The 24,233-nt window shown below is 43.7% G+C and overlaps 1 protein-coding gene across 8 annotated transcripts in view; it reads right to left on the bottom strand.

The window, feature by feature from the left end:
• The window catches only part of PRLR (prolactin receptor), a 145,805-nt gene that overhangs the window by 4,310 nt on the left and 117,262 nt on the right, over window positions 1-24,233 (bottom strand). For 7 of the 8 annotated variants that reach the window (XM_019531945.1, XM_019531943.1, XM_019531941.1 and 4 more), the window contains 11 exons: window positions 17,317-17,436; window positions 16,840-16,972; window positions 13,403-13,572; window positions 10,218-10,384; window positions 8,839-8,980; window positions 7,390-7,522; window positions 5,593-5,762; window positions 4,244-4,407; window positions 3,070-3,214; window positions 2,096-2,195; window positions 208-277 (listed from right to left, as the gene is read on the bottom strand). In XM_019531945.1, coding sequence (XP_019387490.1) covers window positions 208-277; window positions 2,096-2,195; window positions 3,070-3,214; window positions 4,244-4,407; window positions 5,593-5,762; window positions 7,390-7,522; window positions 8,839-8,980; window positions 10,218-10,384; window positions 13,403-13,572; window positions 16,840-16,972; window positions 17,317-17,386 — 1,464 coding nt within the window. In that variant the 5' untranslated portion in view covers window positions 17,387-17,436. Of the gene's footprint in view, window positions 1-207; window positions 278-2,095; window positions 2,196-3,069; window positions 3,215-4,243; window positions 4,408-5,592; window positions 5,763-7,389; window positions 7,523-8,838; window positions 8,981-10,217; window positions 10,385-13,402; window positions 13,573-16,839; window positions 16,973-17,316; window positions 17,437-18,068; window positions 18,204-24,233 lie in introns of those variants that run through there. The other variant, XM_019531947.1, reaches the window with a different exon arrangement.

The following is a 24,233-nucleotide window of genomic DNA, read 5'->3' on the forward strand; positions in this document are numbered from 1 at the left end:
TGGTACATAGCTCCCTCATACCCTAATGCAGACACTAGCTTAAAGGCCCAGTTTTGCTTACTTGGCTGTTTTACTTATTCTTAAAGCTGATTATGTGTATAAAACCTCTCCTTATGGTTAAAGCTTGCTATTGTGTTAAGTGCAATTGCCAACTTTGTTGGGTTCATTATTGCAAACACTGGACAAGGTAGACATCTCTGGACCCACCTCTAGCAGCTGCGTATCAAAGCCTTTTATCTTTGGCCCTGGAACCGGTGGCAGGATGCAGGATACCATACTGAAAAATGAAAGTAGAGAACACAGGCAGCATAAGCACAGGCCCTATCATCCCAATAATTAACCTGTTTCTATAGCATAAGCTTAAAGTTTCAGACACTTTTAATGCATTTAGTACCTTCTTTATTACCCGATACTTTCAAAGCCCAGAGTCGCTTATTGAGTTAGCTGGAGCTTAGTGAACAACTTAAGTGCATCTACACTGCTATAAATCTACACAGGGAAGAGAATCCTGCAAACACTGAGGTAAAGTTAAACAAATGTAACAAATGCATTAACACTGAGCATTTCCACGTGTGCATTTACTGCGTAGTAACTGAAATTACTGCACAGTACAGGCATGTGTCTACACGTGCACACCTGTACTGCGCAGTAAATATGGCAACTTACGTCAACTTGAGTGTAAATCTGATACCTGCATCATACAAATATCAAATTTATGCCCAATTAATTACTCCACAGTAACGTACGTGCAGATGCATTAATTACTGTGCAGTAACCTAGGGCTTAACTAAGTACTGGGGGCCAGCCTGAGCACTATCTGCAGCCCTCTTTTAAAAAATTCTAGATCCATCTATGGCAATATTCATATGTGGGGAGAGTCCAAGGGATGGCTTCTTCCCTATCCCCCATCATGCTCCCAAGGGGACAGGAAGGATGGAAGAAGACAGGTCCTGACCCTACCCAATAGCTGTAAGTAAGAGTATAACTCTGGACAGCAGCGTAGCTCTGGATCACCACAGTGGGAACAGCTGGATCTACATTCTGTTACTACAGAAAAGCATGCACAAAACACCTCTGGTACTTTGCTGCAGCAGCTACCCAGCAAACATACTTCTCTTGTGCTGGGCACTCAGTATGGTGGGTACCAAGACAGAAACAAAGGTAAAAACCACAACAGCAGCTTGCTTATTCCTGCAGAAGCACCAACGCTTCCAAATGTAATGTTTGCCAAAGGAGTTGAAAAAAACTGAGCAGCGAGGTCAGGCCTGGTTGTGCACCAGGCACAGCTTCAGAGTGACCTTTACATCAGGGGAGGATCTGCCCTATGCCTTCTAGATCTGTTTCTAGAGCCCTCTCCAGACCTTTCATTGTTATGGGTAAAAAGCACATTTTGTGCAGCTTTCTGTACCATCAATCAAGTTATCCTGTGATAAAAACAGCAAACCCACAACAACATATATGCATCTGCCTCAGAATGACATTTTTCCCCTGGTGACATTTTTCCCCTCCCACGCCCACTTCCTGCTGCAACTTGGGTGGGGCCTGTGGTGGGAGAGTTCTGGATCCATTTTTGGCTTAGAGCATGGAAAAAAGTCACCAAACAAACCCCAAACAAACGAACAAACAAAAACTTTGGGCACAAATGAACTGGGTGCGTTGCTGCTCTGCAGTCCCAGTGCAAGGGAGATGGAGGGGTGGTAAGTCTCGCTCCAGACAGCCAGGGAGTACTTTGCTCTGTGCTCAGCTGCCCTTGAGGACTTCCAGAAACAGGGGCTGCCATGGCAGAGGTGAAGGTGTTCACTGGGGGAGCAGCTCACCAGCTCCCCCAGCTAGCATGTTGTGGCAGTGCCAGTTCATGCACCACTTTTTTCCCCTAAAGCAAGACAGGCCCTTTCACATCTGGCCGCACACAATCGGCAACAGTTTCTTTCCATCATGCAACAAGCTGCGTACAGTTCCAATCACACAATAAAATTAACATGTGGAATGCCACCCCCCCCACAACAGTGTGATATAAGACATATTAAAAGCCTATTTTTAAATGTTTTTTAACTGGGCCTTTCTACCACAGACAAAACCTTGAGTGGTGACTTACCTATAGCCTTTTAAAACCATCATCCAGATCATGATTAAACAAATGACAGATGACAACAGGCCCACAAAGATCCAAACAATCAGATCCTTCATTCTGAAGTCTAGAGAGAATAAACAGGAATACTTCAATTATATGCAGCCTAACAAATCAAGATGGGAGTGTTCAGAAGTTTGTAAATGTCTCCAATCTTTAAAATGTCTATAAACTCAAACTCAAGCCTTGTGGTTTGAAGTCATCTCTAGGACATGCTGATCTAACATTGCATATTGGTGCTTGATATTTAATCTGTTCTTGTCCTCAAGGCAAAGTGCAGGAAATAAAATCCCTGTGAGAAGAACTATGCAAGACTGAAACATACCCGAGCACTGTACCCGGGAAACTGTACCACAATTAGAAACAGCAACACAGGACAGAAACCAAGGGAAGAATCTATGCCAGGTCTAAATCTGCTTCTGTCAGTATTTAAGGTGTTTCACATTCAAATTATGTATCAAATCATTAATGAAATGAGAAAGTGGGGTAATATGAGCTATATGGCTTTTATACTTTCTAATGGTACACAAAACATTTTTATTTTTAGATCATCAGGTCAAATGCAATCCAGGGAGGCTGTGTCTAAGAGTTGTCATCCTTCCAAGGGTAACAGCCATTTTTTGTCTAAGCAAGTCTTAGTGCAGTTCTCAGTGGACAAGTATCCATCCATCAAAAATCACCACCCTGAAGTTCACTGAATAGCAGCACCCTTGTCCGGAGAGTGACCAAGTTTTAAATGGGTAAGGAGAATGAATCACCTGATTACTATCAAATTGAAGGAAAGTGTGCAGGCAGTATAGGGAACCTGGCAGATCAGTTACCTTTGGATTGTTTTTAGCTGTCCTATGGGTAATGCAGCACTTCGGATCTTCAGGCTGCACAGCGAACAAAATACTAAAAGCACTTATTAAAAAAAAAAAAGGTGATGTCCAGTCACTCACCACTGGGAAGTTGAATATACTTTTCTTGGCTCCATTCACTCCAGGCTCCATGATGGTCTGGTTTGCAGTGAACCTGTACTATGTACTTATTTCCGGGATTTAAACTAAATATCTTATATTGTGTTTGTTGTCCAACTAAAAAAGTCTGAAAACAAATAAAAAAAGACAAAAAACTCATATAAACGTGAGGCATTTTGCTCTGAGAGTAATAGATTACTTGAAATTTGACAACAAAGGAATGAGCTTGTAGAATAAATATTACTGCAACTAGATAGCAACATTAGGAATTGCAATATGGGAATAGAATAAAGGCCTCTTTAAATAGCCACTTCTCAGCATTATAAGAAATTACCATGAGAATGAATTCTAGCTCTGGAACTCCCAGAGCAGACATTCCCCGGGGGTAGACCCTTTGCTTTCTCCTAGTTTTATTTTGAACGGTGGCTACTAAAAACAGCATCCAAGAAGGAGTTACCAAGAAAGCAGCAGCCTCTCAACATTTGGGGAACTTTGATATTGAAGTTTTCAACTGGGAATTTTGGAAATGTGAAAGATGAAAGGGCCGAGAGGTCCAAGGAGATTTGCATAAACAGAGAGAGAAGCAGAGCTGTTGAGAAGAGAGAAAGCCGAGAAGTCTACAAAGCTGAGGATAAGTAGTAAAAGCAACAGGAAAAATTGTGAGGTGGGAATTCCAAACAAACCATTTCCAGATTTAATGACATGGAAAGGCAAAAGCTTGCGCATACTGTGTCGTTGCTATATGGCTTGGCAACAATTTTCTAGCAATGCCTTGCACAGATAGAACTTATTTTACCTAAATTAATCACTTTTGTTAGTATAACGTCCAAGATTTGGACTAGATTACTATGGTACGTAACATTCCCTACCCCTCAAACATAGGGCTACATCCTAGTTAAGCAGAAAACAACTATTTGAAATGGGTAAGAAGCAGTCAATGTTCAAAATCACCACCATTAAATATTTGGCTTACAGTTACCACACAGAGGCACCTAAAACATTATTGCCATTTCTTCTGCAGGAAAATACTATGATCCTCTTACAGAGCAGTGAAGAATTCATTTTGGGAAGGGCTGTATTACTGATGGCATATGCTATATAACGATCTCATTGACCAGAGCACGCGCATGCACACACATGTTCGGGATTGCTTTACCTCCCACTCTTCCCCTTCTGTTTTTAGTCGCAACTCATATATAAGAGTAAGCCAACCCGATCTGACATCAGCCAATGGAGGGGGAGACCACTTCACAAGCAGATACGTTTTTCCATCTTGTATTCCTACTGCTGGGATCACGTTCATAGGAGGGTCTGGCTGCACTGTAAAAATGAGATCAGAAGGGGAGGGTCTGAATTCCTTTTTCCTTGTTACTTGTCAAGTATGGGTGTTAAATGCCATCAGCATGTACAAAATGCCATCAGTGGTATAAATGGATAGAGCAAATTCTGATTTGGCAACATTTTACACTTAGTTGCCACCTCCAATTTATCTAGTTCCTTCAAGTTCATTTTTGTGCTGTGGGGGTTTTTTTGTTGCTTTTTTTTTTTATTATGAAGGTCATGACCCTTTCACCATGAAAGTCAGCAGACATATCTCTGAATGTGCAAAACAAGCAGATTTTGATAACTAAGTAGGTGTCATGTTTACATAGTCACATCTCCCACATCAACATCAGAGAATACAAGAGAGCATTCCCAAGTGAACATACAGTATGCAGAATTAACAGGCATGAGTTGGTGACCAGTGACAATATTGTGGGTTTATTTACATTTAGAGAAACTGAACCCATATTCCAGCCACAGTCAGCAGCGTTACAGCCACATCAGTTCAAACAGCCAGTATATACAGACAAAGCTTAGGTATTTTTACCAGTCTGACAAAAACCTGTGCCAAGGAAGTATTTATGACATTTTGGTAAAAATGCCTGAGCCTTGTGTATAGTTGTGCATATGGTTTTGCTAAGATAATTGAGTTACACTACTACTGGCAAACAGGAAAAAAAATTACCAATAGAGATGGACTCTTAAAACACTCCTTCCCCTTGAAATATTCATGTGTGTGCTCAGTTATCCATCTCAGGCAAAAAAAGTCAGAAAATTATTATTATTAGGAAATGCTACCCATGTGCAGGATCCTATATTCTCTTCCAACTCAACAAAGCCATGTAAAATAACCCTAAATTGCTAACATTTCCTAACAGCGTTTAAAATCTGTTATACACCGGTACTGTTGTGTTTTTCACTTCTGTGATGTTTAGGGTAACAACAAATGGAAATAACCTAAAAATGTTCAAAGGACTACAGGGACTGTAACTGTATGTCATCGATTTAAAGTCAATGCAATTCTGCACAGCTTTATCTATTTTTCAATGGTTTTAACTTTGATGTCACATTGTATAAAGTATATTTTTGTAGATGGACCGGGATCAGAACTCTGGATCCCAAAGTCACAAACTCTGGATTTATAGCTTTAGCTCCATTTAAAAAAAAATCTTTGTCTCTTACCTATATAAGTCACATCCACATAATGAGGATCAGAAATGCTACTTCCCATCCTGTTGGTTGCCTTTATGGTGATATTATATATTGTCCAGAGTGAGGTGTGCTTTTTATCAAAGTAGCAGGAATTGGGGCCAGCAGTTCTGTAATCTGGACATTCATTGATGAGTTCTTCTCTGAAATTAAATAAGCCAAGAATTAAGTATATCAAACAAAATACATGAATTTTACTTTTTCTTATTACCAGTGCCACTGAGGACCAGGTTCTGTCCATTCATGCTCTGGGAGATGGCAAGATGGCTTGGAGAGCTGCTTCCAGGCCATAAGGCAAGGTTTATCCTCTGGAATTCAAGAAAGTACAACTGGCCCTAAACATGGAGACAATGTGCACACCATTGCCCCAAGATGGTGCAGTCTATCAGCTCTGGTGGTATCCAGCTAGAGTAAGGGTTAACTGGCTTGCAGCTATAGTATTTCCTTTCAGAGAAGCAGCAAAGTCATTCCTACTTCCTGGCTCCTGCCTGTTTGGAATAGCAGGTTGAAGGGGGCCTGCAACAGGGTGATCTCTCCTTTTAAGAAAGAACAGGAAGCTCTGTTGAGAAAGCCCAGCCGCAGGACATTTGGATAGGCAGGGGTTGTCCTGCTAGGAGCTTTAAAAGCTCCCAGAAGAGTAAGCAAAAGAAGCAGCAGCAAGTTGTGAGCACAGCAGCTTGCTACAAGGAGGGACAAGGGTGCTGTGCTAGGGCCAGCACCCCAAGGCTCCCCTCCTACTGCCTGGGACAAGTCTGGCTTTTTTCATTTGTTTCCTTGTTGGTTGCTTAAAGACTGTGTTTTATGTGGCAAGACAGGCTGAGGATCACCTCAGGGAGCAACACCTACCTGCAGAAGGCAGCAGGCTAGGCAACTTGCTTAAAAATTAAACAAATTACAAATTTGTAAATGAAGCAAATGACAATTTTGCAAAGCTTTACAAATGAGCACCCCCAAATGCTCATTTTACCCTCCAAATTAATTTACTCTCTGTGAGATCCTATCAAAATGTGCTTTGTGTATCTTTCCCCCATGCCCGAAGTTTACTTCAGCTTTTTTAACACATGCGCCTCAATAATTCGGTTTTTGCTGCTTTCCATGTCACCAAAATGCCATTTATCACTATTCCCCTCTCCTGGCTCAGCTCATTTCTAAAACATGTACTAATTTCTAGGGTTTCCCTGTGAAACAGGAGGATGTCCACATAGGCACCATGCTCTGATCCTCAACGAGTGGATCTGTAACTGTCCCTTTCCTCAATGACTCTGCTCTCCAGTTAGCTCTAAGCCCAAAACTGAGCAGTGATGGGTTGAGCCACAATTAGCTCACCTCACACAGTTAACAAAATACTGAACAAAGTTTTATTAATGAATTTTTGGATCTTGACTCTGGTACCCAGGGTTAGAGCACAGCTACAACGTTGCAGGGAAATCTACTTTGTGCGAGTTCATCCCACCATTGCCTGTGAAAGAGATGGCAATCATTCAAACAGGTCATTCTGGGTAGTTCAGTCTCTTGGGAGCCCTTTGGCCCTAGAGCCAAAATCTGTACCACAAACTCTCCTTGGGTCCTTGTGGTGCCAGAGCATTTTTCAAAGCAAAGCATCTTGAAACAGAAACCTGGCTGCATAAAAAAGTGACGTTGCTAGTACTGCTTCATAATACAAAGATCTGAAATTATTTTTTCTTTACCTGACAATTAAAAGCAAACAAACTCTGTACATACAAATAGAGTAAGGCAATAGCTACAGAATAATTATTCACAGCTTCTTACCCTTCCTTATAGTAGTTCAGAGTGTAGTTGGTTGGAAGCCCTCCATCTGAGCCAGGCTTCCACCAGCAAGTAAAAGTTTCCTTTTCTGGAGAGCGACACCTCATTATTTCTGGCTTTCCAGGAGCTGATTGCCCTGCAGAAACATAGAAATGATCTTAGCAAGATAGAGAGACATAGCCAGAAGTTCTTTAGATTATTTCACGTAAGACACTCATTTCTTTTTTTATTGTCATCCCTCTACAGGCTATTTCAACATCGTGTTAAGGGGAAGACAACACCATAGGCGTGTACATTTTTCTTTTAAACAACTTGCCCATGTGTTTGTATCCTTGTCTACATTTTGTCTTCTCCTCTGAAGCCCCAGTAGAGGCTGTACTGATTTCTAAGATAACAGGAAGGAAGCACACATATTCTGTATTTAGTGACCCTATACCTGATACCTAGAGATCTTGACTACTTGTTTGAACACAAACAAGGCAGGCTTTTTTGTTACACGTCTCCTGTCTCACTCAAGTTACCAGAGACTTGAGCTAAGTGCTTAGAGAAGTGGCTCTCAACCTTCTTGGATTCAAGGCAACCCTCATTAAACCTCTTGGAAAATGCCAGCTCTTAGTTTTCATTTGTTTTTGACTACAGAAAAATAGAGCAATTCTTCTATTGGAGAAAACTCAGAAAGACCACAGTAGGTCAGAATGTTTTTAACACATGGACTTCTATTTCATATATCTGCATTTAATCTTGTAAATTGTGCTTATACACATAATGGTATTAACATTGCGTGATACCTTGCAACACCCTTGAAAGGACCTCAGGGCACCTCAGGGTGCTGTGGCACTCTGGTTGAGAATCTCTGGCATACAGAAGGTCAGAGAAAAGGGTTTAGTTTAAACTCAAATAGGATGATGACAATTAAAGCACTGCAAAGAATGGGGTTGTTGTGGTTGTACATGTGGGCTCCAACATGGCCTCAAGATGCTAGTAATACTTTTTTCATCTTTGAGCCTACGATCATTGATTTTCACTGCTCCCAAGTGCCTAAGTCAGGTATCTGAAAATGGGATTTTGGCTCCATAATCACTTAGGGACTTCTGAATATTTTATCTATTGTCAATATTTCAACAATCTCCATGTTAATTCAGGAATACAAATAATTAAACCAAAGCAGGCTGACAAGTAAATGCAATTTGATGAGGACTGATGGTTTGAAATGAGTTGCTGATCTCTGCCCAGTTTCTAGTTAATTAGTATCCTAACTCCACCATCATCAGTGGCATTAAATAGCACCTGCTAATCTAAGCTCAGACCAAGGAATGAATGGATCAGAGAGAAGTGGCTGCCTGTCACACCTGGGGGCTACAAAAGCTAAAGGCTGATTATGAGAGACACTGCTGCTTTCTCCCTCATACTCTACATTGAACTCATTAAGTCTTTTTAAAGTAAAACACTCACCATTGGGGATCTGAATGTAACTCTCTGAACTCCATTCACTCCATTCTCCACGGTCTGGTATGCAGCGGACCTGTACAACGTATTTCAATCCATGATACAATTTGAGCACCTTGTATTGGGTTTGCTGTCCAACAAAAACAGTCTGGAAGGCATAAAGAAACCATGAGTATTTGGGGCATTTTATCTATTTAAAAACAATAAATCATACTTTGAAATGCTGGCACACACTGAAGGGAGGGCTCCTGAGAACAGCAATTAGAAAAAGGTAAGGCTGACTTCCTAGCCACCTGAAGTCAATGTCAAAACTCCCTTAAATGAGACCCAGTTCTCCAGATGTTTAGAACCTGTGGTTTGAATGATTTGTTTAGTTTTCACTGCTTTGAACTTCAGAAACTCCATTTCAGATTTGTAGGAGAAATATAATTGTGCTGACCACTGAGTCTGCATTTCCTCACGTCTGCAGCACCACATACCACGTGTTCGTCCAGCTGTTCTCTATACTGCAGGGGAGCAGGGCAAAAAAAAAAAGTGGAGCAGGACATGCAGGGGCAGCATGTGCTACTCAAACCCAGAGCCTGGCCAGCTGGGGCCATACTATGGCTGCCAGTTAGGCTCTGAGCAGAAGGATTGCTGCTGCTGCAGCCCTGGGAGGCCTCTGGGTAAAGCCACTGGGGTCAGCCGAGTGATGGCCCCAGCCTCCCCTACCCCACCTGGAGTGACCTGCTGTGCACCAGAGTGTGCGTGGCACGGGCATTCCCCGGGGACAACTAGCATCAGCACAAGGTCTCCTGCTGCTAGCTGTCTCCAGGGAACCAAACGTCCATGCTCATCTCGACATGGCTGGAGATTTCAAATAGGAATCCACAACATCAGAACCAGTCTGAACTGTTGTGGTCTGTCCAGATTCTTTTCAACAGAAAAACTGCTCTATTATTCTTTCTGCAATCAGAAAAAAAAATGAGTGAAAAGGAAAAGTCTTGAGTCTAATGAGGAGTGCCTTGAGTCTAAAAAGGTTGAGAACCACTTCCATAAAGCAAAACACATATGACCTATGATTTTTTTCCCAGCATCTCTTCAACACGCATATTCACAATAACCACTCCAAGGAAAATCTACTGTGTTTTGTTAGTGTTGTAATCAATTTCTCTTTGACAAATATGGGATCCAGGCCAGTAATGCAAATATCTGGATTTCTCACTTGACCTTTCTTCAAGCCTCAGTCCTACTCTTGTCTTTAATGGCCATGTTTGGATAGCTTTACTTTGCTACCCTCACCCTTGACAAGTGCTCCAGTCCATGTGAAATGCCAGTGTATTAGGTTTCAGTTCATGAACTAACTGGAAAGAGAACTTCTATTAGCAAGTTGACTGTTTGCTTACCTGCCACTCTTCCTTTCCCTCCGGTTTTAGTCGTAACTCATAAGAGAGTACTAGCCACCTCAGTCTGACATTGACTAATGGGGGTGGAGACCATTTTGCCCACAGGTACAACGTGCCGGCTGATTGTTTTACTTCTAGAGAGAGGTCCACAGGAGCAGCTGGCTGAACTGTGCAAATGAACAGATTTAAAAAAGTGAACCTTTTATTTTATCCCACCAGCAGAGCCTCACTGCAAGATCCGATATTTTAGCTCTTTAGCTTCAGGAAATAGCACATAGCAAAAAACAATCACAACACAGCAGTGGCTTGGAGTAATCTGGTTTTCTTTCTGTCTTGTTCAGGACAGCATTTCTCAACCCGTGGGTTGCGACCCAAAAGTTGGTCACAAGAAGCTTTCAGAGGGTCGCAAACCACAGGTTGAGAAACGCAGATCCTGCGAAAGTACCGAGACTGCGGCAGGGCAGAGTGGTGGCTGGAAGGCGCCTGCCCCTCCCAGCGGGGGAAAGGGGAGAGCTGGGAGGCTGGGCTGGGTGCGGAGCAGCTGGGAGATGCTGCTCTGGGGGTGAAAAGGGCTGCGACCAGGCTGCCTGGTGTGGCACAGCAGCCCCAGCCCAGGGCAGGGGATGCCACAGGCCTCCCCTCCTTCTCCCCCCAGCCCATGCTGGGGCTGGACTCACTCGGCTGCCGCCTGCATGAGCTGGAGCCACCGCTGCGCTCTGGGCTGAGTGGGAGGGGGGCAGCTGGCGGCCCCTTTGGCAAGGCTGGGGGGGCAAGGGGCTGCAGGTTGTGAGGGACAACAGCATGGCCCAGGGGGCCTGGGGACTGTGGGTCGTGCACTGGCAGAGCCAGGGGGCTGTGGGTCAGACAGGCCATGAGCCTTTGCAAATGGGTCCCATCAGGAAAAATGTTGAGAATCACTGGTTTAAGATGTTTTCACTGGCTGTTGACTGGCCAAAGTATTGCTCAGACTCCTCTCAGGCATTCTCCTGAATTTGTCCGGGTACAGAAATAAGGGCCACACTTACATAATAGCCAAACACTCTTCTATAGAATGTAAATGTCTGATCTTTCATATAGTAAAAGATGGGGCATGCTATACATACTTACATACATACATAGCAGTGCAATAAGTACAATAGGTAGAGGCTGAAAGGAGCATTATGTTAAAAATCTGGGGTGGTAAGAAAAAAAGAAGTGTTACAGTGCTTGAGCATTACTTATATCTTACTGGGGTGGAAAATATTTAAAATAAAATGAGGTATTACTTTAGTCTTCACTTGTGAAATAAACCAAGGGTCAGGGCTGACAATTGACTATTAATGGATATAATTTATAATGACACTAAAAGCTTTGGTGTGGTATAACACTTTCAGCTATTACTTTTGAGAATACACTCTCTTGAGCTCCCATGTGGCAATGGACACTAACTTCTGTGCTGTGAAAGAAACACTTATCTCTGTAACTTATCTCTGTAACTTAGCCAAGGCTGCAACAGAACTCCAGCCAGCTACAAATATCAAGGACAACAAAAAGTACTTTTTCAGATATGTGGGGAGCCAGAGGAAAAGCAAGGGCAACATCAGACCCCTGCTAAACCAGACGGGACAACCGACAACTGATGCCCAGGAAAAAGCCAACTTGCTAAATAGGTACTTTGCGTCGGTCTTTCACCAGTTCCATGGGACACCCCTGCCCACTACGGGACAGGGGGCTTGGGTAAGGGAGATCCCCAGCCCTCCATCAATGCTGACCTCATGAAGAAACACCTTGAGAGGTTGGACACCTTCAAGTCAGCTGGCCCTGACAGTTTACACCCCAGGGTACTCAAGGAGCTGGCGAGCGTCATAGCCCAGCCCCTGGCACGGATCTTTGAGACCTCCTGGCGCTCTGGTGTAGTGCCCGAAGACTGGAAGAAGGCCAATGTGGTGCCTATCTTCAAGAAAGGGAGGAAAGTGGATCCAGCAAACTATAGGCCCATCAGCCTGACCTCTATCCTGGGGAAGGTGTTAGAAAAGATTATCAAAGAGGCCAACATTAACAGACTGGCTGATGTCTATGAAATCTATGATCTTTGAGCCAGGTCAGACAACTGGGACTAAAAAACAAAGTTCAACCTCTTACCAGCACTCTTTCAATATCACACTTTCAATATTCTAACTAATGGAAACATAGGACTTATCTTACAGGATCACAGTACTAGCATTGAGACAAGCCAGGAGAGCCCACCAGTGAGAAAAACTGAGCTAACTTTACAAAACCCTCGTGCCAGTTTATCAGCCAAAAATTAATTAAATTAAATCCACTCATCATGGAGATCACAGACTTCTATTTTAAATTTATGCACATGGCCTGTAGATCAGTGGTCTCTTTCATGAGACCTTCTCTTTCTTACTGTGACCCCTGTCCCTGGGTTGCCAGGGGTTATGCAGAGAGGTGTGGGGACTCTCCCAGTCCAGAAAAAGGGGACCCAGGGAGCTGGGTTGAACTACAGCCCCCTCCCCAGGCTGCTTTAAGGGCTAGCAGGAGGGGAAGTGGGAAAAAGGAACTGCAACATGGGGGCCATTTTGCCCAGAGCCAGCATGGTTGCAGCAGGGAGCAGGCCTTGCTTCCTGATATGCTTCAAGCACAATTGAAAGAGGCCACAGCAAGACTGTGGAGGAATCAGGTCTGAGTGCAGCTCGGAGACAATCATCTTCCCCACAAAGGAGACCCCAGCAGTGGCAGAAACTGACTGAGGCATCGGAGCAGGACCTGAGAGGGTAGCACTGAAAAGGCTGCAGAAGTTAGTGTGGTCAGTGTCATTGCAAAAGTCCTTGTGCAGTGGAAGTCCTTGTGCCATTGGGGTCGTTTGGGCTGTGCACAAGGTGAAGATCCTCATCCCAAAGGATCCTTTTGAGACTGTTTGGGGTTGGGGTGCTAAATTGCTTTGTTGAAAGGGGTAATTTTGTTATCAAGTTTCCATGCTGGGTTACAGCTTGCAGTTCTAATTAGGGTGTAAATACAGCCAACTTGTTTGTACCCTCTTGTTAAACTGAGGTTAGGGACACTGAATCACCATTCCCATACACCCTCACCCCCTTGCAAGACTACATTACTATAAAACAGAGACTAGCCTCATAATCCGCTCTTTCAAGATAACTGCTGAGAAATAGCTCAGAGCCATCTCAGCTTAATTTTTCCCTTACCTATAGAGGCCACATCCACATAATGAGGATCAGAGATGTTAGTTCCCAGCTCATTAGTTGCCCTGACAGTGATGTTATAAGTGGTCCACAGATTGGTGTGCTTTTTATCAAAGTAACAGGAATTGGGACCTGCTGTTCTGTAGTCCAGACATTCATTGATTTGTTCTTCTCTAAAACAGAAGAATTAAAATATCATGAAGTAAAGTGTCTAATTTACCAACAATAGTCTTGATTTACCGAAGTACTTAACACATTTCACTTTAAGCAGGCATGTATTCTCATCACAGCAAAACACCCGAGTATGTGCTTAAGTTCCATTAGCTTAATTATTTGGTTACTTAGAACTGTCTTTACAATAATTACTTAAGTACAGCCTGTTCTTTTAGATCCTATTATTATACAAGCTATAATAAGATGCATGCTAATAAAAAGGAAGAAAGATCATTTTCATGACACTCGGGATATATTTGAGGACACTGCTCCATATTTTAAATGTTGCAGATCAAGTGAAGAGACAACTCAGGTCACCTAGGGCAAGATCCAGAGAGTCGCCAACATAATCATTGCAATTCCTAGACTTTAGGTAGATCCCAGGCTCCCTGTACAGTTAATGGGGAAGGCAAGTTATCTCTGAAGTAGGATTCACAGAGAGGTAATGCTTCTGCAAGGTAATCCACAAAAACATTGGGCCAGGAGCTGCTTAGAGCTAGCCAATAGAAATGCTGCAGACAGGGGTATTCCCAAACATACAGCTCCGCCTGGAGCTAAGACACCTGACTCGGAAATGCCTAACGTGCAGCCCTATTTACTCGGGGTCGGGTTCTGGACTCCCATGCTAAGATTAGGTGCCGAACTGAGCAGGGCTCATTCTTTGTTATACACGACAAGAGATGGTTGCTCCCAACCACAGCGTAACAACTTGGTGCGTGGCACTCACCCAGAAAGTGAGGGACCTGGCCATCTACCAGAGGGGACTCCAAATAACATCTCCCACTTCCCAGATGGAGAGCAAGTAGGAGGGAGTATGACTGTGTAACCTAGTGGTTAATGCACCCACCTGGCTGGGGGAGTGTCCTGGGCTAATGTGTCTGCCCCACTGTCCCCTTCCCCGCACTTTACTTCTGTTTTCATGCAGTGACTGGCCAATATAAATTGCATAAGCAGCTCTGGGAGCAGGGATCAGAACCGAGGCTTTCCTCGGCCAAGTGCTCTAATCACTTGACTATGCAATCAGTCTCCTGTTCACTTGCTCCCCTTCCAGCCCCATTACTCTTACTAGCACAGTGGTCCAACTTCATGAGGAGGTGTAGAGAGTGCCTGCACCCAGACGGTGCTACACTTGGGTGGTTGGGATACACTCCTTGGGTGTGGGAGATCTGGGATGCCCTACCGCCCTGGGCAAATGCTCACATCCCTGGGCTGTTCTGTAAGAGGTGGGCTGCAGCAGCCCCACCACCTATTTACTATATGTTGAAGTAGGTTGGCAAGGCTGCCGTTTTCTGTTCTGAACCCATTGCTCTTGGTGACTATTAGGAGTACTTAGAGCTGGGCTACCACATCGAGCCTATCAGGGGACTTAGAGTTTAGGTGGGATTTGCCTCATCTCTGAATGAGGCTTAGGCAGAATCTAGGTGTCAAACTCCTGGGACTGGGGATACATTTGTGTATGCACTGAGGCAGCAATTTAGAAACCTAGAGAACCTAGAGTAGCTTTATTACTTTACAACTATGATGTAAAACAATTGTAATGATCAGATTGTTCTGGTCTGCCAATAGGATGATGCCTTGTCTAATTCTTTAACATTATACTCTCATTAAAATAAGCATTGGTAAGTTCATCACACCTACCTAATCCTTTCACAGGAATTTGGGGATTTTTTAGCAATAGGATTGCTTTATGGTAATGCTAGATCCTAGACTGAGCCCTGTGCTTTGTGCCACCCCTTAGAGCAATAGTAGTTGAACACCAGCAGGGTGCACAGAGGTTATATACTCTACAACTGACATAGTAGGGAGCATGTGAATTTCCCTGGGGTCCTGCTCTGCTTCATGAACCAAAGGTGGCATATGGGGCATCACTATGGGCCTGCATCCTCTCCACCGCTGCCTAGGTAAGGAACAGTGCCAAACAGTTCCTGCTGTTCACAGACAAGAACTGATATCCATCCACCTGCAAATCATGCAGGAACTCGGGGTACTTCTTGGGCCCCTTGCAATCCTATACAAGACCTGATTATTGCTGGACTTCAGTAAGTATGTAATCAGAAAGCTTAGTGGTGTATGTAAAATGGGAGAAGAGAGCTAGAATCTTTGTTCTGTTTGGAAAAGTGAATTTTAGTGGTTATAAAAATGGTTCATGATTGAGAGCCCCAGACAATGGAGCCCATTCTTTACATTTAGAGCTGATAGCATAGGAATAAATAATACAAGAAAAGGCTATACTACCCTGTCAGGCTGCCTCAAGGGGCTCTCTGCAAAGACTGAGTATCCAGCAAGCAGTGGCAATCATGATGGCAGTTTCCTGGAACAGAACCTAGGCTTTTACTGATGCCGAACAAATCATTTTTAGGGTCTCCAAAAAAAGCATGTCCAGACAAAGGACTCTGGAATGGAGATCTGATATACAGAACACTAAAGACAAATGGAAATGAGAGAAAGGAAATGCCAATTTACAATGCATGCGTTTCATTTAAGTAAACTAACCCCAGCCCTCTCAGGCTTTGATTCGGTAGAAGCCTAACCATTAGTCTGATTCGTTACTAGAATACGAGAATCACCAGTGACTCAGGCATCTTCAGGGATCCCCAAGTCCATAGTGGGCAGGCATTTGCACAGCTACAGAGCTTTTATTTTCACAAGTACAAGCATCTCCTTCATGATTAAACAACATTTGCTTTTACAGATTTCTTAAGTGACAGCCTGAAACCACCCTGCTCCCCAGGCAGACACTCATCTGTCTGATGGGATACAACTGCTGATAAGCAAATGGGGTCTGGAAAGAGACTGCACAGTCCTCAGCTGCACATGTGGGGACTATCTTGTATTTCACTTTGTAGCACAGACATTCCAGTCCCCAGGCTGGAGAGGAACAAAGTGCTGAGACACGATATAGCATTACAAATGAATGCCTGTCAATACCCTAAGTCTCAAGTTCCTACTACTAAACTGAATGCTTATCCCATACTCAAGATTACATACAAAAGAGAGGTTAAAATATAGCATGGGGTTTAGAAAAATGGAATTCATAAACTGATACAGACCTCCCCATTTTGTGTTAACACTGTCCTCAGCTGAGAATACTTGCATTAAGGACGAGGGAGAGCTCAATCTGTGAATATTTAAACTAAAGAACGTAATAATCAACAGAAGAATTGTCCACTGCTTCTTAACTGTCTGTAAGAGAAAAGAAGGTAAGGCAACACTTCACAGCTTCTTACCCTTTCTTCTTATAGAGCAGAGTGTAGTTGGTAGGGAGTCCTCCATCGGAACCAGGCTTCCACCAGCAAGCAAGGGTTTCTTTTTCTGGTGAACGACATCTAAGTACCTCAGGCTTTCCAGGAGGTGACTGTTCTGGGGAAGGACAGAAGTCACCCAGTTAATAAGCTTTATTTTTGGCAAATAGCATTCAAGAAATTGAATCAAATTCAGGAAAGTCTGGGCTTTAAAAACTGCAAGCATTATTTCGACATAATTTAAAATGAAATATTTTGACTCTTTATTGCCAGGCAGTCTTTTCATTTTATGACTGACTTAAATTTAAAAAAGGAAGAAGAATAAGTCAAGGCATTTTCAAAACCCTTGCTTAGGTGATTTTGGAGGAACCAGACATTTAAAGGATAGCTACAGATTTTCTTTAGATTTTTCTAAATAAAGTACTTAGGAAAAGAACATGCTCTAAAGGACAAACGACTTACCATTCGAATACACCATGTTCAGAAAAAGCAACAAAGTAAACTGAACCGGTAACATCAAATTTTGCTGCATGTTGCTTTATCTACTTCTCTTCCAGGAGGGGATGTCAGATCAAAGGCTCCCTGAGAAATATGGCAACCTGCAACATTCAATAATAGCATTATCACTTTATTTAATCAAGCCATTTTTGCCAGCTGTAACTCTCTAATCCCGATTACTCCCTCAGACAGGAGGGCATTTTATACATAGGGAAACTCAGCTGCAGAGGGGCTAAGCATCCCACTCAGCAATTTTCAGTCAGCTGTCAAATACAAGAAGGGTCGTTATCACCGGAATGATCATTAATTTTTTTCTCTGTCCAGTTCCCTATGGAAAAGCATCTATGGTCTAAATTGTAGCAAGGGAGATTTAGGTTAGATACCGGGAAGAATTTTCTAACTGTGAGGGCATGTAAAGCATCAGAACAGATCCCCTAGGGAGGTTGAACAGGTTCCCTAGAGAGGTTCCTCATTCACTGGAGGTTTTTTCATAGCAGGTTAGAGAAACATTTGTCTTGGTAGGTTATATGGGGATTGTCCTGCCTTGATCGGGTCTGGAGCAGAATACCTCTTGAGATACCAGCCCTATTTTTAATAAGCTTCCATGACTTCAGAACATAGAATACCTCCTTCTTGTTGCATGTAAATGTAAAAGACAAAGCAAGGAAAAAAGAAAGAAACAATGGAAAATAAACATTGTTTTATGATTAACTTACCAGGCAAAAATGAGCACTGGGGCCTGATTTCCTCTTCCTTATACCACCATAAATTGGAAGGATGCAACAGCATGGAAGGAAGAATGATACTGTTGAAAATAAAGGGCGATCAGCCCTTTAGTCTAAGGAATAGTTCTCACTTGTGAAGTACACTTATACCACTAGATGTCCTCAGAATACAAGTTAAGGTGCACAGTGGTTGTGAATCACTGTCAGGATGGTGTCACACATTAAATTTAACACTTACTAAGTGCAGTTAAAACAGAAGTGGTTACATGATGTGGTAAATGCCTTCTGCATTGCAAAAAGGTTCCCTTTCAGTGTTATCTTCTAACTTGTACTAATTGCAATAGGTGTCAATATTCCAATGATTTACAACTGTTGCAAGTGACTACTGGAAGCCACCCTAAGTGGTGACAACTTCATGTTGCAAGAGCTGGAAATTAGCCACAAACATCTTCTTACACATTACACTTGCCACATGCTATCTGCACCTGAGCTGTACTGCTATCTAGTGCATCCACAGGTGGTGGATAGTGGAATGACCTTCAGGGGAGGTTAGCTGTGAAATAAGCAGGGGTTACTCTGATGAATAAGCAGTTGTGGACCAAGCAGCAGTAGCAGCACCACCAGGATGTGGTGAGGAAAACAAATAGCAATGCTTTCCCTCCTGAAAAGCCACATATTCTTTGACAGTGCTATGTATGACATGGTGAGTACAGGTCGCCACTATAATAATCCTGCCCAGCCCCCAGCCATGGGACTACAAGTCCTCAATGGTGGAGCAGGTCAAAGAAGATGTTACAATCTCAATGGCTGCAAAGGTGGATGAAGGCTGCAGCAGAATGAGATCCCCAGGTCTCCTTGCCACTGGATCAAGGTCCCATTTCAGCCATGTAGAAGCTGATGTGCAGCAGCTTCTCCATGATAAAAGTAGTCATGCTTGGGCATCTTCCATGAAAACAGCTTTTCCAGCGTATTCCTCAAACCCTTTGGTGACCAGCTAGTGGCGAAAGGAGCAGGATTTTGAGGCCTGGAAGCTCCTAGTCATGAACTGGCATGAAGGTAGCAGTTACAAGAAGGCTGCCTAGCACTTGGATGAAACAGGAGTGCAATTCGGCAGCTGTAACTGTGACTGAGCAACCTTCTTCAGGATCTGATCTGTTCTCCCAACATGGGGAGGGGGCTAGAAAAGGTGTCCTAAACATAACCTGTCTAATACAGTATTCTACATGGGCGACACATAGGGAGTGCACACGGGTGTATGTGCACCCACCGAGATTGACTGTGCACTCCCTGGAAACACCAGCTACAAAATTGGAAGTGCCGGTGGAAGTGCACTACCAGTTTTGCCGCTGGTGATTTCAGGCTCGGCAATTGGCTGCTGGGGGGACCCTCCCCCCAGTCAGTGATCAGCTGCTAGGGTATTCTATATTTAATTCTGACTGGATAACCATGTCCAATGGGATCGCCTATACTGTGATCGAAAATACCAGCGAAGACACACCATCACTTTTGGGACCTGGAACATCAGGATCCTCATGGACAACCCTAATAGTGAATGGCCACATTATGATTCTAGTCTGAGAACTCAGGCAATAACAACATCAGTGTAGCTGCACTGAGCAAGACCCAGCAAGTGGGCAACGGGCACTCAAAGAACATGGAACGGGCTATACCTTCTTCTGGAAGGGTAAGCAGGAAGGAGAATGCTAACTTCACTGAGTTGGTTTTGCCATTAAGAATGAACTCATAAATCAACTTAATGAGTTCCCTATCAGAATTAATGAGCACCATATGATTATTTTAAAGTGGCAGGGAGCCAATATGCCATTATTACCAGAGTGTATGTGACTTAATGCTGCCAGTGAAACCAAGAGGAATTCTACGCCAATTTTGACAAATGTCCTTTCTGATGTTCTGGAGGGAGACAGACTTCTTGGCAATTTCAACACCAGAGTCGGAAGGGACTCTAACCCCTGAAATAGAACTGTCACCAAGGAAAGAGTAGAAAAAGTCAACTCCAGTGACATCCTCCTCTTGAACAAATGTGCAGAACATCAACGTACGATCACCAACACTCTGTTCCATCAGAAAAAAAACAGGCACAAGACATCACGGCACGACGCATGATCTAAGCATTAGCACCTGACTGACCATGTCATTGTCCATGATCAGGATTGGAAAAGATGCAGGCATCACTTGAGCTATGCTCAGACCTGATGACTGTTGAACTGACCACCAATACATCCTCTCAGTTATGTCACTCAAACTGGGTCCCAAACAATGGCTGCAGCAGAAGCAATGCTGATGGAAGATCAACACTGAAGGACTCAAAGACCCAAGGAAGTGAGACCTCTTCCACCAGCTCCTCAACAACAACAAAAAAACACAAAAAAATGGTGAATTCCAATCAACAACAATGTTGATGAGAATGACAGCAACATATGTGGTGCCCTCAAGGACACTGTCATCAGTACCTGTGAAGAGACACTTGCATTCTCTACCAGGAAACATCAAGACTGGTTTGATGAGAATGACCAGGAAATGCAAGGGTTTAATGGTTGCAAGTGCATGGCCTTTTGTGCTTGGCAAAACAACAGCAACTCCAAGCAAAAGAAACTGAATCTCCAACAAGCCAAGGCAGAGGTTCAAGGAAGACTTGTGATATGAAGAACAAATTGTGGGAAAACAAGGCTAAAGAGAATCAAAATCTCTTGTCAACATGACATCCACAATATGTGTGGTTTCTTCAGTGCCACCAAAGCCATCTGCAGTCTGAGCACTCAGGGACCAACTCCCTTGAGACCTAAGGATGGAGGAGACCTGATCAAGGAAAAGGGAGCATCAATGCCTGTTTGGAAGGAGCATTTTGAAGACCTTCTCAATCAAGACTCTGCCATTGCCAAAGTGTTCTCAAGTGTTCTCAACTCCATCCTGCAACACTCAGTCAGACATAATCTCTGAATCCCTCCAACCCTTGACGAGGTGAGGAAAGTCATCAAGCAGAGAAAGAATGACAAGGCATTTGGTGTGGATGGAATCCTTGCAGAAATCTTCAAGCAGGGGGGAGAAGAGCTCATGTCACAGCTTCATGCCCTCATCTTGAGAACCTGGAATGATGAGGAAATCCCAGACGACATCAGGGATGCCATCATTGATTGTGACAATCTTCAAGAAAGGAGACAAGTCTGACTGTGCAAGCTATAGAGGGACTTCCTTGCTGTCCACCACAGGAAAAATCACTGTAAGAACTCTCCTGAACTATCTACTTCCACTTTCTGAAGAGGTCCTCCCAGAATCTCAGTGTGAGTGTAAGGCATCAAGAAGCACAACTGACACGATCTTCACAGCTTGCCAGCTGCAGGAGAAACACCAGGAACAACATTAATCCTCTCTACATGGCCTTCTTCAACCTCATGAAAGTTTTCAACTCTGTGAGCTGGGAAGTGTTGTGGAGGATCCTTCTGCAGTATGGGTGCCCACCAAAATTTTTCACTATTCTCTGCCTGTTCCATGAAGGTATGTGAGCAGTGGTTCTCACAGATCCCTTTTAAGTTAAGACAGGAGTTAAGAAAGGCTGCACCATCACTCCAACACTCTTCTCAATATTCCTTGCCACAATGCTACATCTGACCACCAACAAGCTTTCAGCCAGAGTGAAGCTAAACTACCAAAAGGATGGTAAGCTGTTTAACCTCAGCTGACTCCATGCAAAATCCAAGACCACCCTGCCCTCAATCATTGAACTCCAGTACAGGGATGCTGTAGTGTGTATTTACTCAGAAGTAGACCTTCAGGCAGTCATCAATTTCTTGTATGCTTCAGTAAAGACAATGGGATTGATGCTTAATGCTCAGAAGACTAAGGTCCACCCCCAACAAGGTTCTAATGAACAGTCCCCAGCTCTAGTAATCCAGATCCATGGTGAGACTCTGGAGAACCTTGAATATGTCCTCTACCTTGAAAGCCATCTCTCTCAGAAGGCTGACATCAGCGAAGAAGTCCAACATCAGCTCATGGTTTATCAAGCAGTTGTCATTCCCACCTTGCTGTACAGAGCTGAGACGTGGACAACATACAGAAGACATCTAAAGTTGTTGAAGAAATGCCATCAACATTGCATGTGGAAAATCCTCCAAATCCAGTGGAAAGACAGGTACACCAATGTTAGCATCCTCCTGGAGGCACACGCCACGAGCACTGAGGCAATGATCATCTGACATTAACTTAGTTGGGCTGGCCACATCATCCAGATGTCCGACTCCAGACTCCCAAAGCAATTTTTATTTTTCCAGCTCATCCAAGGTGTATGATCAAGAAGAGGCAAGAGAAAGCACTTCAGGAACATACTCAAGGCCAAGTTAAAAAAGAAAGGAACATTGAAACCAGCTCATGGGAGACTATTCCCCAGGCCCGCCTCAAATGGAGGAAGAGTCTGCTGCAGAGATCTCAGTACTTTGAAACGTCACGACAACAGGAGATAGAAAACAGCAGGGAAATTGCAGGCAAACAGCATATTGTGGACCAAATCAAGAATACAATGCCACCCACCGCACATGGAAACACATGTCTGAGCTACAATAGAGTCTGTCAATCCAGGACAGGTCTCATCAACCATCTTAAGACCACACAGGCAAGATGATCATGGAAGACAGTCATGCTTGACTGCAAGGGATTGACGAAGAAGCAATCTGCACGTAAAACACTAGCATCTGAGCTTTCAAGCAATAAAGCATGTGGTAAGTGCCTTTGTGTTGAATCATGGGTGTAGGTTGTAGCCGTGTTGATCTAAGGACATAGGCAGACAAGGTTCTTTGGGTGAATCTGATATCTTTTATTAGACCAACTTAAGAAGTTGGAAAAAAAGTTTTTAGCAAGAATTTGGGTTTAAAAACCCTTTGCCAGGCTGAAGAAGCCTCTGCAGTTGGCGTGTGCTCTTTCTGGATAGAATAAGTAGTAAGGAAGCCAGGGGCTGGGCTGCATGCAAGACAGGCAGTCAGTGAAGATGTAAATTGAGGAGTCAGTGGGTGGGAGACAGGCTGGAGGGGGAGATGGGAGGAGGAGGAGAGAAATGGGGGATGAGATGAAGGTAGCAGTTGGATAGTGGAGAGGTACCTGGGGAGTGTTGTGTTGAATCCTTTCTAAAGCAAAGCTGGAGTGACTTCTCCAGGGTGCAAAATGATCAAAATGCTTGGAAACAGTCTATTAAACATGCAATAAAAGCTTTGGAGGAAAGAAGAGTCCAACATGCAGAAGAGAGAAGAAGTCTTACTGAGAGTGCAGGAATAAACCATACCAATGCACAGTAAGACTAGCAAGTACGGCAGAAGACCAGCTTGGCTTAGCGGGGACCTCTTCACTAAAATGAAATCACAAAAAGGATGCTTATAAGAAGTGGAAACTTGGACAAATGACTAGGGAAGAATATAAGGGCATTATTTGGGCATTCAGGGATGAAGTCAGGAAGGTCAAAGTGCAATTTGAGTTGCAGCTAGCAAAGGATGTGAAGGGTAACAAGAAGGGTTTCTACAAGTATGTCAGTAGTAAGAGGATGATCAGGGTAAATATGAATCCTTTATTGAACAGGGGAGGCAACTCTGTAACAATGGATGCAGAAAAGGCTGAAGCGCTCAATGCCTTTTTTACCTCAGTCTTCACAAGCAAGGTCAGCTCCCAGACTACTGTACTGGGCAGCACAGTTTGGGGAGGATATGAGCAGCCCTCAGTGGTGAAAGAATAGGTTAGGGACTATCTAGAAAAGCTGGACTTGTACAAGTCCATAGGGCTGGATGGGATGCATCTGAGGGTGCTGAGGGTGTTGGCGGATGTGACTGCAAAGCCATTGGCCATCATCTTTGAAAACTCATGGTGATCAGGAGAGGTTCTAGATCACTGGAAAAAGGCAAACATAGTGACCATAGTTAAGAAAGGGAAAAAGGAGGATCCAGGGAATTACAGAATCCGTTTCTAAGCACTTGGAGGAGAAAAAGATGATTAAGGGGACACAGGGGACACAACGGTGGGAGTTTACTACAGACCTCCCACTCAAAGTCCCAAGCTTGACCAGGAGTTCGCCCAGGAACTGACTGAGGCCGCTTGCTCCAGGACCTTGGTTGTCATGGGTGACTTCAATTACCCGGACATCTCGTGGGAAGATCACTC

This window comes from Crocodylus porosus, unplaced genomic scaffold (genome assembly GCF_001723895.1).
Source record: "Crocodylus porosus isolate Cpor-Errol unplaced genomic scaffold, CroPor_comp1, whole genome shotgun sequence".
NCBI classification, from domain to species: Eukaryota; Metazoa; Chordata; order Crocodylia; family Crocodylidae; genus Crocodylus; species Crocodylus porosus.